Below are 17,696 nucleotides of genomic sequence, written 5' to 3'. Positions count from 1 at the left end.
ACAGAGTCACTGAGTTGTGAGCATAGCCACCGATAAGCAATACCGGCAGAAAGGGTCGGTGAAGTTATCTAAGTATATTATCTAATATTTACTATATAATATTATGCACAAATCCGAGCTGATCCGTGTCACTTTCGCCTTGTGTCACACAGATCGGATCGGCCGTAAACTTTCACCGGTCAGGTCACTGATCAGCGACACTTAACTATTTATTAGCTGTTTAATAAAGATTGGTATGGATTCAATATATTTACGCGGCAGAGGATAGATGTCTAATAATGTTAATACAAAGCTCAAAATAAGTTTATGGATTGGGTATGTATTGTTACATAAAATTAAAATTAAAAAGAGCAACCGCCGAGTTTCTTGCTGGTTCTTCTCGGTAGGAACGGCATTCCGAACCAGTGGTAAATTAAAACTACCTGACTATTCATAAGCACTTGTAAAAAGTTTACATGAATAAAAAACATTCTATTATTCTATTATACATACTTATTACTTACTAGCTGATGCCCGCGACTTCGTACGCGTGGATTTAGGTTTTTAAGGATCCCGTGGGAACTCTTTGATTTTCCGGGATAAAAAGTAGCCTATGTCCTTCCCCGGAATGCAAGCTATCTCTGTACCAAATTTCGTCAAAATCGGTTGAACGGATGGGCCGTGAAAGGCTAGAGGCTAGAGACAGACAGACAGACAGACAGACGGACAGACAGACAGACACACTTTCGCATTTATAATATTAGTATGGATTTTCTGCGTAACCAAGCAAGGGTGCTTTGCTTTAATAAAGCCTACGAAAAATGCCTGCGATCTAGTCTACAAAAAAGAAAACAGCTCTGGTTTTTTTTCTCAATTCTTTTTCATACTTACATTGACTTAAATCAAATCAGTCGTATTTGGTAACCCTATACAATTTTGTAAATTAGGCAGAAAATTACACGTGGAAGAAAGGATCTACAGTGGAATTTACAGTCCCATACTTTAAATTGTGCATCCACACTGCAGCACACTGCTTCGTACCGGAACGCAAAGTTCTTGGTAGTCTAGCTAGACCACGGAACAGAAAATTCTGTTCCGTGAGCTAGACTCTGGAACGGTACTTCGAATGAGACAAAGAAAAAATAAAAAACCATTTTTATTCACACACGCACTCAATAATCCTCTGCGGTTCTGAAGTTGTCTGAGACAAATGACAATAGCTGAAGGCACAAGCAGACACTATTGTCTACGTACAAGGCGTGTAGTCGGTACTCGGTAGGTATTTATTAAGTTGAACCACCATTGTTACTTAAAGGGTACAATAGATAGATATGCTTTAAGATAGATAGACTTTTATTTTAAATTCCTGACCACATTAAAACAATCGAGAGTAATATAGCGTTCATTGATTCGTAAAAAACATTCCTAATCGAAAAAAGCCTAGTAAAATAAATGACTACCTACTTTGACGATTAATACAGCGCCGTCTCCCTGCTAAAATTGCTGTGCCCCAACGGGGTGCCATTATAATAAATGTTTAATGAGTTAAATATAATTAATATTGGAATGCATTGAATAAATAAATGATAAATGATTATTTTTATTGCAAAGACTGGATAACTTTAGTCTGCAAATTATTTTGATTTAGGCACTTTAAGCACAAAGGTTTCTTTATCTCGTCTTTCAAATAACTATGTAAGTGATAAATGATAAATCAAATATACAGTGTCTGAGACAGACAGACAACTCACAAAGCACTTGTATTATAGCAAAGCTAAGCTAAGTGGCTGGCTACATTCCAACTTCTTATTAAAGTCCTTCCCTTTTCCTTGCCTACTTTAAAGAATGCTGAGCTCGCGGGATGTTGCAATTTTATTAATTTTCTTTCTAAGAAAGATGTAAAAACTTGATGGAAAATGTCAATGTTTCTTTGCGGAAAATACCTAATATGTAGTATGTTTAACACGGAGAAAATAAAGTAGGTATACCTACTCAACTATTTAACGATTTCCTGGCTGTCTAACGCGAAAATAATTTTCCCACTAGACTACAACATGTGGTTATTCAAGGGGCGGACCAACAAATTCCTTAAAGGACGGCAACGCATCGGCGGTTCCTCTGGTGTTGCTAATGTTCATGGGCGGCGGTAATCACTTGACATCAGGTGACCCGCCTGACCGTTTGCTCGCTATCTCTATTTTTAAAAAAATGCAGCCGGTATCCTTGGCTTTATGGAAGTCGTAGGGTGACCAAATGAGAGAGTAGGTACCTATTGGTTTTCCCAGAACCGTGACGCTGGCGTGGAACGTGATCTGTCTTTAAACTTGGAGAAATGAGAGTTCAATAGACTTTAAATGAAAGGAGAGATGCCCTAGCAATACCTAGTTTATACTATGTAACCTCATTATTATGCCGCTAAAGGTAAGTATACGCTATTGTACCTATTGGTTGACTGAGATTGCTCGTGGGAAGGCTTGGGGTTAGGTTAAGGTTGGCGAAGGTGCAGTGACGTTTTGATGAATACAGAGTTAGCTTATATCCCGCGTACAACCTAGGCTACTTTTTGCCCCGGGAAAACTACATGTTTCCACAGGAAAACAGACAAATTGTAAAGCTCTTAACCGATTTTGACAAAATTTGGTACAGGATCCCGGAGACGCTTTATATCGGAAAATCAAAGAGTTCATGGATTTTTAAAAACCTAAATCCACGCGGACGAAGTCGCGAGCGTCATCTAGTCTAGTATGAAAAAATTTCAATAGGTTCTCAAATTCTCCTTCTCAAATTCCATAGGTTTATAATAATGTATCTAAATATATAAAAGGAAAAGGTGACTGACTGACTGACTGACTGACTGATCTATCAACGCACAGCTCAAACTACTGGATGGATCGGGCTGAAATTTGGCATGCGGATAGCGATGACGGCGTAGGCATCCGCTAAGAAAGGATTTTTGAAAATTCAACCCCTAAGGGGGTGAAATAGGGGTTTGAAATTTGTGTAGTCCACGCGGACGAAGTCGCGAGCATAAGCTAGTTGTAATATAAAAAAATATTCCATAGGAGATGTTTCTAACACGTGAAAAAAAATACAATAACGTGACCTCTAACTTCACCGGAATGATGTTATCTTATCGGCGTGTCAGTATGGAGAGGCTGGATAACACGGGAGATAAGAGAGATGTTCTGAAAAACGCCTGATAGCCATCTGACAGGGATGCTGTAAAGGCCTTAGTCTCGGCCATAATCTATATGCATATCAACAAATATGTTATGTATCTATGCGCATCTAGATAGTCTAGCTATACGAAGACCAGTTTGCCAAGACTTAGAAGTTAAAGTACCTACCTACCAGTGTACCTATTGAACACAAAGACTCCGTCCGGAAAGAAAAAGAAGTCTGGACTACGGAGTACGATCCCGGATGCGCATCTCTAACTTTTCGGTGCTACTTACTTACTTGCTTTAACAGTGATGGAGAATATCGTGAGGAAACCTGCATGCCTGAGAGTTCTCCATAATGTGAAGGTGTGTGAATACGGTCTGCCAATTCGCACTTGGACAGCGTGATAGACTATGAGATGAACCCTTCTCATTCTGAAAGGAGGCCCGTGCTCACAAGTGGGCAGGCGATGTTTGGATAATTACGGTGATGATTTACCTGTATACTCTAAAACAGATTTTTATTTATTTTTGTGTATAATAGTTTTTGAAGTATCGTGCAAAATGTAGAAAAAATACGACTGGGAACCCTCAGTGCGCGAGTCTGACTCGCACTTGGCCGGTTTTTTTCACTATTTTTGTTTACGCTTGACTGCAATCACGCCAAACCAAACGGTAGGAGATGATGCAGCCTAAGGTGGAGTGAGCGTGCCTAGAAATTCACTTTTCTTTTGAAGGTACGAATATATGATATCTAGCGGACCGTATATATTATAAAGAACAAAGAAAATTACATAAACAAAGTACTTAGATATTGATAAGCAAGATCCATTAGCCCACCATTAGCTAATAGATCGTTAAGAATTAGGAACCTTCTGTATAACTTAATTAATAAATATCTATTTGATACTGAACTAGACAATGCCCCTGTCCTGACCTCGCTCACAAATTAAGAACGCTAATAATACCTTGCTGCTTATAAAGTGACCTTGTCTTGCTAGTAAGAAGTCCCAGATTCAATTTTCGGTTGGGTTGACTAAGAAAATTTGTACTGAGGTAAAGTGGATACATCAAGTGAATCAAGTTAATTATGTTGGTAACCTGCATGCCTGAGAATTCACCATAATTTTCTCAAACGTGTGTGAAGTCGATAGACTCATCATCCGCACTTGGCCAGCGTGATGGACCATATGTCTTAAGCCCTTCTCATTATGTTAGGAGACCAGCAGTAGGCCGCTGATAGGTTGGGAATTGAGATGATGATGATCTTGGGCTTGGTCTAGCGCGGGGGATGTGCGGGGCGTCCCCACCCCGATGGCCATCTCGATTCTCGACCTATCGCATACTATATAGACTTATCCTAGTTGTACTGGTTTCAATTTCAAACAATATACAAACATGACCTACCTAAATTTTCATTGTATACTTAGATACCTAAATTATGAATAAAAGATACATAAACAAGGTCGTTAGTTATCGATTCCAAGAACTCGATTCAAAATATATTTTTCTTGTTCACAGATTTCACCCGCGAGCCATGTGACTCGATCAGTCCCCGCCGGATCAGCGCAGCGGACGCATCTTCTCCTAAACACAGACAATATTATCACACAACCGATAATATAAAATATAATCTAACTTATCTTGGCTCTAAAGAAAGACTTGGACAAAACTCGGCCATTTAATAACGAGAATCGTAAAAGTAAAGTTCTTTTTATTGTGCTTTGAAAATAAACTTTGAAAATAAAGTTTGGTGCCGCGTTTAAAAGCTTTTAGTTACTTGTACAAGTGCAGATAGTATCTTTTATTTTCAAAATCAAAATAAACTTTTATTAGATTTCGTGCCGCGTTATGCATTTTTAACTAGTACAAGTGGAGTGCTTACATTTTAAAATCAGAATAAAACTGAGAATTCCGTGGTGTATTTTAATTTTTAACGCGTTTCTAACTCATAAACAAGGATAGTGCCTGTGAATTATTTGGAATTACGTAAACTTAGTAGTCTCGAGTCGCGTTCAAACGCGACTGTAACTCGTACAAGTGTGGTGCTAGTGGACTATTAAAAATGGCAACTACAGGCAGTGAGATGTGGCTGCAATGGTTCGCGTGCTGCTACCAGCCAGCCGCGCAGGCGCAGAGGACTGCTCGGCGGAGAATAGACAGATCTATGATCGGTGCGCCAACCAATTTTCAACATACAGGACACATAGGTAAGGTTGAGAATATAATTTAATGCTTGTAACTGCAGTTTTTAATCGCACAGGGCACAATACTCATGTGCCAATACTAAACTTCGAGCATTCGTCGTCGCCGCTACGCCGCCTAAGTATCAGCACGCTACGCCCTAAGTAAATGCCTTTTTTCCGTTTCTGGCATTTTAAGAACAAAATGACTTTTCGGAGTTACGTGCGTTTTAACAAATTAAACACAACTTTAACGACGTAGGAAAAATCTGCTTGCTTAAATACTTAAGAGTTCTCCATAATGTAGGTATTCAAAGGTGTGTTCAGTGTAAGTCTGCCAATCTGCACTTGGCCAGCGAGGTAGACTATGACCAACCTCTTCTCATTATGAGAGGAAACCCGTGCTCAGTAGTGAGCTCGCGATGGGTTGATAGTGATGATGACGATTGCATGTAAGTGGATAGAAAGGGCTTATAGCTACCCAAAATTGAAAAAGAATCGGCTTTAGACAAAGACCTTGGCTTCACCTCGAGGACAGCACACGATGATTACGTATTTTGGCACTTGAACGATTAATTCTTATTTTCTTTTATCATCGAGTGGCACTTCAAAGCGATCATTACAATCTCGCGCAATAGATGTATCGATAAGGTGTCATTCGATTTCGGGCAACCTTCGAATGCGAGTGAACGACCGATCGATGCGAGATATCGATACACGACGCAATTGCATGGTTGTATTAGGGCGTGTGCAAACTAACTATAGGGCAAACACCGCACTGTATACACATCTCAAAACTAAATGAAAATATATTTTTAAATGTATATAATATCTCTTTCATTATACTCTCTGCGAAAAAGGACAGCACTAGATTTAGATTTTCCAATTTTCAAAAACCACTTAATCATTAGTCTATCACTTCTATTTTAATTTAATTACCATCCCATTAATGTTTGTTAATTAAAAACTATCTTCTACCTATGTTACATTAAATTTAAATTTTATGGTTTAATATTCTTGATAAAGAAAACAAAAATAAAAATTGGCACTCGGTTGGGACTGCCGACATAAGTGAAAACTTAAAACGATGAATTAATGGAAATAACAGTTTTTTTGATATTTTAATAAATTGCATCTACCTACCTACATAGTACAATACGTACATAGTATCAAAAATTTAGTTAGTTTAGTTTTTACATGCGGCGTTTTATCGGCGCTTCGGCCTCCGAGCATTTATTAACATTAGCATGTCGATTGTCGGTGACACGATCTTGAAGTTCTTACCTTCTCTCAAAATCGCCCAACATGGCTAATAAGTTTTCATTTCAAAAAGATAATTACTTATGACATGCCTTGACCTATCCGTCAATGTACAATCGGCCTTAGCAAAGATTTCGGACGCATTACGATTTACCGCTAATCAAATTATGATTACAGTTATCTCGTAACTAATTTATATACGCAGGTATAATTTTTAATCTTATATTAGGTGTCTAGATTCAAAGAGCATTAGCCTCAAAATGTGACATTAGTGTACTTCAGTACCCTTATTATAAATGCGTTTGTTGGTTTGTTAGTTTGTTAGTTTGTCCTTCAAGTCCCACCTAGATACCTACAAGTATATAAAACAGCTTTCCTAAATAACATGCTCAAGCAAAGTAGCGCAAGATTGTAGAAACTTACTTACGAGTACCTGGGTAAGTAATAAACACATGCTTGAATATTTCTCCCATGGTATTTCTAGAACAACGTTGTGACAATCAAGTAAGTCATAACGATTATTATCTAGTCCTTGTCGGAAACTTGAACTGTAGGGATGTTAGTCGCATCTCATAATAATTGACGTTTTATTTCTCTGAATAAATAAATGGTAAAGACTGGGGTACACACAACGCGTGACGGATACGTGTCCTTCATCATCATCAACCGATAGACGTCCACTACTGGACATAGTTTCTTGTAGGGACTTCCACACACCACGGTCTTGATATATCGTCTGTCCACCTAGTTGGAGGGTCTTCCAACGCTGCGCTTTCAGGTACGAGGTCGCCTTGCACCTTAGGACTCCGACGTCTATCGGTTTTTTAAACTAAGTATTTGCTCTGCTGAAGCTGAAGTGGCAATAGGCGTTACCACTTCACCTTTACAACCAGTTTAGCTACGTTGCTTACTCTGGTTATCATACGGATCTCCTCATTTCTAAATTGATCACGTAGAGAAATTGCTGCAGCCGCGACCCACGGAAGTTTATCTTAACTAAAATGAGACAATCAATTGGGATATTCAGCTTATTCCGGAATTTCATAATATCCCCAGGAAATTTGCAAAATCACAGAATATAATATCACTATATCACTGCGGATCACCTAACCATGCACATGCGCATATGTCGCGTGTCGCTGCTGTTACGTATCTGATCTGACCAAGCCTTAAGACGGTAATTTCAAGTGGTTTTCCTTTATAAAGCCAGTTTAGTCATACTACTTGTCATTAATAATGTAAGAAAAACTGGTGTGAGCTTTGTCCTAACATTGCCTTTTTGAGACAAGTTCTAGTGACTCTAGTCGCATATTGTTGGATAAAGATCTCATTGCTAGTCATTGAACTATGAGTTACTCGTCATAGAGTAATAAATATAACCCTAAGTATAATAATATACTTTATTGAATCGCTTTACAATCCTTAGAAGATTTTGGTTACCTACTAAACAATTAATTGTTTGCTTGTAACAACTGCTAACCGCTGAGTTTCTTGCTGGTTCTCGGTAGAAAGAGCATTCCGAACCGGGGCATTTCTTTGAATATTGAACATTCTCAGTTACAAAAAAAAACAGTGATTTTCACGACAGGCAAACTAGGAACCGTAATAAGCTCGCTGCTCCTACGCTCCGCCTCGGGAAAGTGAGAAAGTCACTTGTGTGACTGTAGGAAAGTGTAGTATTTTATAATAAAACTAGCTTATGCCCGCGACTTCGTCCGCGTGGACTACACAAATTTCAAACCCCTATTTCAACCCCTTAGGGATTGAATTTTCAAAAATCCTTTCTTAGCGGATGCCTACGTCATAATAGCTATCTGCATGCCAAATTTCAGCCCGATCCGTCCAGTAGTTTGGGCTGTGCGTTGATAGATCAGTCAGTCAGTCAGTCAGTCAGTCAGTCAGTCACCTTTTCCTTTTATATATATAGATTCTTAAAATCCGTTTTTGCTTGATGAGTTTGTTGGACAGTTGCCAACAAAAAAGCTTTTCTGTTTTTTTTAGTGGGTACTCCTAACTGCTCACACTTCACTTCTCAGCGTTTATAGTACCTAGTTCTAATGTTCACATGGATCACACGATTTTGTTGATTTAACTTTTTTACAAATTAAATCTTGTATTAAAATTGTGAACAAATACACAATTTTTCTAAAAATCACAGTAGGTAGGTATATCTAAGTTTTTCTTTTCTAAGAGTATCTAAAAATCTGTAGGTTTAAAGAATTTATTCTAAGAAACCGTGAATTTTCAAAAATTCTCACTTAAATTTAGTACTTATTTAGTAGGTATTCAAATTAACTCAAACTTACTTTAACTCAAAATAACTAAGTTTTATAAATAAACAAAAAATCAATTTGCAGCGTTGCAGTAGCTACGCAAATCATAACAAATAAATTTTCGTATACTAAATAAACCGTTGACATTAAATTAATCCAATGGTCCATAATCGTCCGTATTGGAATTTGGAACCCAATTTAGAAATAATTAACGATCAACCAATTCACTAATTTGTCATTGACCCATCTAATTTGATTTGTTTATTTCGGAAAATGGAAACAACACCATAGTGTTTTATTGTAAATGTTTTTTTACACCTATATATAAAAGGAAACGCAGACTGACTGACAGATCTAATATAATATATCTTTTTTGTAATATTCCTTGAAGTACGGGGATGGTTCTTACGGAGAGAAAAATTTAAAAATTTGAATCGACTGTTAGGCGGTACGAAGTTCGCCGGGCAGCTAGTAATACCTAAATATAAATGTCCAACGGCTGAATTCCGGACGTTCGAAACTAGTCGGGTATACTTCGACCACGTGAGTTTAGCCCTACTTGTAACGCCTAAATTGTAACCCAAGTAGGTACACCACAAAGACATTCACATTTTCTATACGCAATGGAACAAGATGGGTTTTATGTCATCGTATTTAGAATCATTTGAATGCCAAGTAATAATGATGCCAGCGGTTATGTATTATAATGTAGTTAACTAGTTATATAAAAACTGTAGTTAGTATGCCACGTACACACGTGCGTTCCAAATTCGGTCTCGAAGTGGCCGGTTGAACGTCTGCTTCCGTAAATGGCAAAGAATTGTCGCATTGGACTGTAGACTGTAAACTGTAAGTAGAATTCATACAAACTACGTGTATTGTACGACGTTTCCCCTTGTGAATAATTGCGGACGTTGTCATGCGATTTATGCGGCAGAAATAGTACTTATTGTGGTGACATAAGAGAAATAAAATGTTGACGGTGTTTTTAGTTTCTAGAGACCTCAATGTCACGGGATCCATATTATGTGCCTTTTCAATCCCAATTCGAGTATATTTTTAGTCCTAATTGCGACTATTAATTATTCTGTTGCTCTATCTTAAGTGGCGTGTGAAAGCCCCTATAAAACACCTCCATTGTCCAGCAGATAGCAGTGTCTACGTCTAACGGTTGATGATGACGATGAGACGAAATTATTTCTATTTTATTTTGGATCTTATTGGTAAATCTCACTCATGGTCACTTCTTTTAATTTCTTTATGTTCCTATTCCTCTGTTCACTCACCGATTCAGCAGAATTAATCTAGGTCGTCATTCGTTAATACCTAGGTTTTGTAATCATCATAATCAACCCATAACCGGCTCACTACAGAGCACGGGTCTCCTTTTAGAGTGAGAAGGGTTTTGGCCATAGTCCTACCACGCTGGTCATGTGCGGATTGGTAGGTTTTGTAATACATACAAGGAATTTTTAGTCAAGGACAAGACCCTCGATCTGTTTTGTGATAAATTGCCCAAATCTAAACTCGAGCTAATTAAATCACTTGATTCCTCAGTAGGATAATTATTATGTCAGCCCCTAGTTGCAAGTATATTGTATATATTACATAATTTAACTTAGTATTACTTTTATTATAATATTCTCTTCGTATTCATTTTGTATTTTATAGCTTAGGTATATTGTTCATGTTATTTTAATGTACGACTTGTTTTAATGCTAGTTGTGACTGCCCGTAAATTGAGTTACACGAGACCTCAAAAACATTTTATGTAATTTTAAGTGTGTAATTCTGTGGGCGGTTCTTTGACAAATAAATAAATGTATAAAAAATAATATCTAAGTAAGTACTAGGTATGTTTCTGAATGATGCAGCTCAAGCTGATGTATTACCTTATTTGTTTACTCTTTACATTAGAGTTAATAGATATATAATGTCTAGTAGGCATATTATGTTCATTAAATAAGTCTCTTCCCGTCTCTAAGCTGACCTCACTTCCTTAAGGCTGGTTCCGCGATGCTCTAAGTATCATATTTTTTACTTAATGCTTTTTACATTAGAACATTATGAAGAACATGTTGTGTGATTTTCGAGAATTGTTTAAGGAAAATAGATGATAAGTATCTGTCTGACTAATAATTGCTTATTCGTCATTTGTTTATACAATCCGAATACCTAATGACATTTAAACGTTCAATTTAAACTGCTACTGTTCCCTTTCATCATACAAAGATTAGATTTATATGTATAGTGAGTTAAAAATAAATAATGAAAATAATAATATTACAAGTCTTAAAAAACTTCTCAATAGTAAAGAAATATTTGACCATTTGGAGATCTTTCTTTAGCAAATGAAAATAGAACTACAAGAATTGGCCTAAAAATGTTGCAGTAAAAATTAAATGCGTATCTAACCTTAGAAATGGAGCTATTGCTGTCCGATTAAATAAATAAATTAAATTAAATTAAATGAAATGTACAATACCATGTCTGTGTAGGTACATGATCTACAGTAGGAACTAGAAATTGCACTGTGAATTGACTCGCAAAACATACGTTCTTACTTTACTTACCCACTCCTTGGTAAGGACTATCGATCTAGTATATAGACGAAATGTCTAGGTAGAGAGCTAATCCGATAATAGTATTTATATTTACTTTACGGCGCATTAATAGAGCTTTTAACGATAAACATTAATTAAAGTAGGTATTAGCTTAGCTAACATGCTGAAGCCATAATTATGTTTGCTCAAGCTAGTCTCCAACATGTTGAACAAACTAACAATAGAAACTTAGGTATCTTACTTATTTACATTATCCATACTTATATTATTATTGTGTGTCTGTTTGCTAGCTTTTCACGGCCAATCTGTTTACGAAATTTTGATGGAATTTGGCAACTACTGACAACACATACAACGACATACACTTCTTTTGTCACGGAAAATCAAAGGTCCCACGGGATTTTCAAAAACCTAAATCCACCTGGACGAAGTCGCGAGCATCATCTAGGTATTTGGTATTTATAGCTTGTATCTCAGAGACGAATAGGATTTTTTATCCAAGAAAAACAAAAAGTTCCCACGGGACTTTTCAAAAATCTAAATCCACGCGGACGACTTCACCAGATATCATATTCTCTGTAAATTATTAAACGATAGATAACAATGCAACTATTTTAAGTTTTTACGACTGTTCACCCTCAGATTCCGTGGTAGTGTACGTAATCAACACGTTTTGTATTCGTTGTAAAAAAATAGAATAGAGATAGGAATAACCGCTGTTGTCGTTTGAATTTAAATTTAGAATATCATAGTAGATACATTCATTGCTACCAAACGTCTAAAATAAACTAAGTTCGCCGACCAAGGCATTGTAAGTGGTCGAGTGATTCAGCTTCGTTCAAACGAGTATACAATCGCAGATATTCTATGTTCTTTTTTACACATTTTAATGGCCTCGCATCGCAATAGGCATTTTTTGCATTTACGTGCCTAATAATATAATGGGTAACATCTCAAATAAGAACAGTAAGAAGTACAGGAAAATAACATAAAACGTTTAAAATAATAACGATATGTAGCTTATGGTTTACTATTGAATACTTTTTTAGTCAATTAGGAATGAAGGAAGACATTTAGATTAGACAAGAAATACATTTAGATATAATTACACTAATCTAAAAGAGATGGTAGCCGAGTAGTTATGACGTCGATCTCTTATTCGATGGGTCCAAAGTTTGATCCCCGACATGCAACTCTAAGCAATTAAATAAGACTTGCTTTAAAGGCGTAGGAAATCATTGTGAGGAAACCTGCATGCTTGAGAGTTCTCGATAATGTTATCAAAGGTGTGTGCTGTCTGCCAATCCGGTCTTGGCCAGCGTGGTGGACTACGGCCATACCCTTATCATTCAGAGAGAGGACCCATGCTCAGTAGTGGGCCGCTTTTTAAGTTTCATCATCATCATCGACCTGATGCAACTTAAAACGCGTTCGACAGTTTATAAAACGCGCATATAAGCCTACCTAAGTAATAGGATTCTTCGCGGAACCGTACCAAAATGCTAAATAGCTTGATGATACGATATGCCGGTAATGGTGGTAAATGATGCAAACCCAAAGTATCGCATAAGAAACCTTACTCTCAAAATTCCCTGAATTTTCAGACCCTTAGGGCAAATAATTTTGCTACTTATTTCGGAATTTGGCAATGCCTTTTCCAACGCATAAAAAATAACAATCTTTGGACGTGTACGTACAAATAAGTTGCATAATAGCTTAGGTCGTTAGTGAAGATCGCTGACCCAAATCGTCAACGCCATTTTACGCCAAATTGCTGAGTGGCATACCTACTTCAATTCTACAGTAGTAGTAGGTATATATACCTATCTAGTATCTATAACAAAGTCACAAATCGCTGTTCGCTGTTCGTTCGTTGTTTGTGTATTCCCTTCTCTTACAACTCCTTAACTTCTTAGTAGATTTTGAGTTTCAACGCGGTTTCTACCATTTATATAATTTCACATATAAGCTTTATAATATGTTATTTGTAGTGGGTACATAACAGTTACCATATTCACAATAGCCCATACGTGTGAAGCCGGGGCGATTTAGCTAGTTTGTTAATGGTTTGAGCACGCCAGTAGTTTCGACATAGAAAACGGTTTCATATGACATTGCGTGTTAGCTGATGGTATGTAATTAGTTAGTCGGATCATAACATAATATGTATTATAATAAATACTTATATATAGTGTGTGCTAATTACAGTTACTGTTATGCTATGTATCTATTATATAATAATTTTAGCGTTTAAACTATCGTGAGTGATTTCCATTATATATAATATCTGTCCCGGCTTTACTCACGTGCTTAGTCGACGTAAGCCCGACTAGTTTCAAACCCATCCGGGGTCCTTTTTCGCGTCGCGAATTATTATATACCAAATTGTAATATTTTATATTTTATAGTGTTTTTACCTACACTTCAAGGAAATTTCTAAATAATTTTAAATACATATCAAAAATTGTATATCAAAATAAATATAAAATAATTGTAATAGTTTCACTGATGATTTGTTTACAATTAAGTATATCGTAACACGGTTCCTACCTATACCTATTATAGGAAGGTATACACATACATGCTATCTACTTATATTTATCTAAGCTAAGATTGATCAAAATTGGTTTATTGAAAATCGAGATAAAATTTCCGAATTTCATGCGGGTCCAGAAATTAGGTAGTAATAAATAAAACTTGTCATAAAAACTTACACCAACGGACCTTTTCGACCTAACAATAAATAAACCCGCAAGAAAATTCAACACTCAAGAAAATCCAACAACAAATTCCTCTTACGTAAGAAAGAGCTCAGCCTAAATTTTTTTTTTGATTTCTTCTTTTTTGAGTTGGTCTCTTTATCGTAAATTATTATGTATCCTGACAAAAACTCACTTCTTTGTTGGTGTGTGCCCGATTAGTCGTAGATCCGCCCGGGGTCCTTACTCCTTACCTTGAGTAGGAGGTATGGTATTTCTATTTCTTTTCGGTCGATTTAGAATTTAAACAACGATGATAACTTGTGAAATAACGAGTTAACGACTATATAATGACGCTCAGAGCGGTATGTGTCCTTAATGCATTTCACCCATTCACCTCTTAACATATTTTTGTTCTCTCTACACTTAGAGCTAGTTGATGCACGCGACTTCGCTGACGTGGTATTTTTATACATTTTCAGCTTTATTGTGGTACTTTGATATATTACTTGATTCTAGGATAGAGGAAAATGCATCTCTACTCCTTACTTATACGGTATGAGTTATCTATGTGCAAAATTTCGTCATAATCAATTCAGTAGTAGAACCGTGAATAGGAAACAGACACTCTTGCGCATTTATATTGTAGGTAAGGATTTATCGATAAACTAGCAGCAGCTTATTAAATAATTAATTTAAAATCATCTTATTAGTTATTATAATCGTGTTTGATAGTTACGTACCCGCTTTTTAGTGAGTTTTTACACGACAGTGCAACGCGAAGGTGTTATGACCTATATATACCGCTACTGGATTCTTGCAGACGTTTTTCCCCGAGTAGATAATATGTTATATATACTTATATAGCCATCCTTTCAACCCTAAGAAGCGGGTCACAAGTTTCTTAGGGGAAATAGGAGTTCAGAGCTTGGGACAGCTCCCACGGGACAAGCTGTAATGTGTATTGCGGGGGAGGCAGGTTGTTTACCTCATAGCTCTAAAGCCTCTCCACTTATTATGCTACTTGTATGCGTGTAAATGGGTAACACTATCACAGTAATGTTTCCTTGAAAAGCAAATTGTTATACTTAGAATAAAAAATCCAAATTTTAGCGCTTACACTATCGTGAGTGATTTCCATTATATACCTACCCGGCTTTAGTCGACATTCGACGGATGGGTTCGAAACTAGTCGGGCTAACGTCGACTAAACACGTGAGTAAAGCCAGGTGTGAGATAAATTCCAAATTGTCTCTTAGATGGAGTAAAAGTAAAAGCGGAATATGGCCAATATTCTTTAAAAAAATCCGATCACATGCGTTTATAAAAACAGTCTTGCACACGATTCCGACTTCCTTACCACCGTACAAGACATAACACTTTTTTTAATTTTTTGTCATATTATAACCACAAATTCTCGGGTTTCGGATTTTTGCCTCTACTAGTGCTAACCTGCCAAACATGGTTCTAGGTCAACGGGAAGTATCCTTTAGCAGAGATAATATATTAATATATTATAGTTTTGATTCCCTAGAATTCACAGACACGACATACAGACAACGGAGTGATCCTATATAGGTATCCTATTTTCCTCTAGAGATACGGAATCCTAAAAATTAGGTTTGTAGCATGCGGTCGGTACCTACCAAGCCTGTGTAATTAGAAATTGTTTATATCGAATACCTTGGCGAGACCTTTCAAGGTCGTTGCAACATGATTCAAACATGGCGCCAGTCACGACTCACGACTCTTTGACTGTAGCTTTTGTTCCACCATTACATAAATAGGTAATTAATTAGCTGTATAGGTAGAAGCTGTGGTAGCCTAGTGGTTAGGACGTCCGCCTTCCAATCGGAAGTCGAGGGTTCGATCCCGGGCACGCACCTCTAACTTTTCGGAGTTATGTGCGTTTTTAAGTAATTAAAATATCACTTGCTTTAACGGTGAAGGAAAACATCGTGAGGAAACCTGCATGCCTGAGAGTTCTCCATAATGTTCTCAAAGGTGTGTGAAGTCTGCCAATCCGCACGTGGCCAGCGTGGTAAGACTATGGCCAAAACCCTTCTCACTCTGAGAGGAGACCCGTGCTCTGTAGTGAGCCGGCTATGGGTTGATCATGATGATGATGATGATATGTAGGTATTATGTTATGTACAGTACGCGGCAGAAAGTAATGTACATCGACCATTAGAATGACATTTCGGCTTTGTAGAGCGTTGTCTCTGTCACTCATACCTATATGACGTTTTGTCGGTCTCAATGACAGGGACAACGCTCTACAAATCTGCCATCTCCTTCTAAATGTCGATGTAATTACTTATTTAGCAAGTCATTTACAATAGAATTTATCATTATTTAATAGTTAATTACATATGTACCTAGTACTTACTCAATGCGATTATATTTGAAAAAGCAACCGCCGAGTTTATAGCTGGTTTTTCTCGGTAGAAACGGCATTCCGAACCAGTGGTTTGACGGTTCAAAAGCACTTGTACAAGTTTATTTGAATAAAAAAATATTCTAAGTAGGTATTGTATTCTATTCTACTGTGTCTAGATCCTAAGGTCTAGTGGTGTGAGGGTTTTTTTTTAAATATCCAGACGGCCAACAATTTCGCAAATTTTCATTATAGCGTTGGTAGGTACCCACTAGGTATACCCGATCTATTATGCTATCATTATCATCATCATCAACCCGTCAACCCATCGCCGGCTTACTACTGAATACTCTCAGAGTGAGAAGCGTTTAGCCATAGTCCACCACGCTAACCAAGTGCGGATTGGCAGACATTTGAGAACATTATGGAGGACTTTCAGGCATGTCATGTGAGGCTGTAAATTATATAACACGGACAAAGTCGCAGGCAAACGCAAGTTAGGTAGTTTTATAGATTTTATAATCCTAATTTCTAATTCTAACTGCACTGACTATAATAAACTCATAGAATTTTCTCCTCGTTCCAGGTTCCACGGACGTGGACATGCCGTCGTCGTTGCTGCACTCCATACAGAACCAGATGCAGAGCAAGGGCGGCTACGAGATGCCCTATGGTGTTAAGGTGAGAACACAAGCTAATTATGAGGTTTACGTTTCATCATCATCGTCTCAACTCTTCACCAGTCCACTCACCAGAATGGACTTCTCTCAGAATGAAAAGGGACAAAGCTACCTACCTAATTCCCCAGGCTGTTACCCAAATGCGGTTAGCAGACTTCAGCAGATTATGGAGAATTCTCAGGTATGAAAGTTTCCTCACGATGTTTTCCTTAAAACGCACGTACGGCGTACCTAACTCCGAACAGACTTACTCAGACACCTTTTACCCCGATAACCTCTACCTAACTTATTCTATGCGACATCGTACCGAAACGCTTAAATCGCTTGGTGGCATGGTTTTGCCTTTAGGGTGATAAGTAGCCATGGTTAAAGCCTCCCAGCAGACCAGACGAGAGATTGTAAATTGTAAACTTCTAAATTGCCTTTACCGGGAATTGAACCTGGGAGTGGTAGTTCCCACTTATAAGAAAGACCACTCACCTCTGCAGCAGCTAGGTTATTCAGCCTCTAGAGGGTCTGC

At 37.4% G+C, this 17,696-nt stretch overlaps 1 protein-coding gene across 1 annotated transcript in view; it reads left to right on the top strand.

Annotated features, from left to right (window-relative positions):
* Spec2 (CDC42 small effector protein Spec2) overlaps window positions 1-17,696 on the top strand; it is a 35,033-nt gene that overhangs the window by 14,515 nt on the left and 2,822 nt on the right. The window contains exons 2-3 of the mRNA XM_034979941.2: window positions 4,662-5,350; window positions 17,083-17,177. Coding sequence (XP_034835832.1) covers window positions 5,206-5,350; window positions 17,083-17,177 — 240 coding nt within the window. The 5' untranslated portion in view covers window positions 4,662-5,205. The remainder of the gene's footprint in view (window positions 1-4,661; window positions 5,351-17,082; window positions 17,178-17,696) is intronic.

The sequence above is a fragment of the Maniola hyperantus genome, chromosome 21, assembly GCF_902806685.2.
Source record: "Maniola hyperantus chromosome 21, iAphHyp1.2, whole genome shotgun sequence".
Taxonomy (NCBI): domain Eukaryota; kingdom Metazoa; phylum Arthropoda; class Insecta; order Lepidoptera; family Nymphalidae; genus Maniola; species Maniola hyperantus.
Note: the sequence above shows the minus strand (reverse complement) of the source record. Positions and strands in the feature narration are given on the sequence as shown.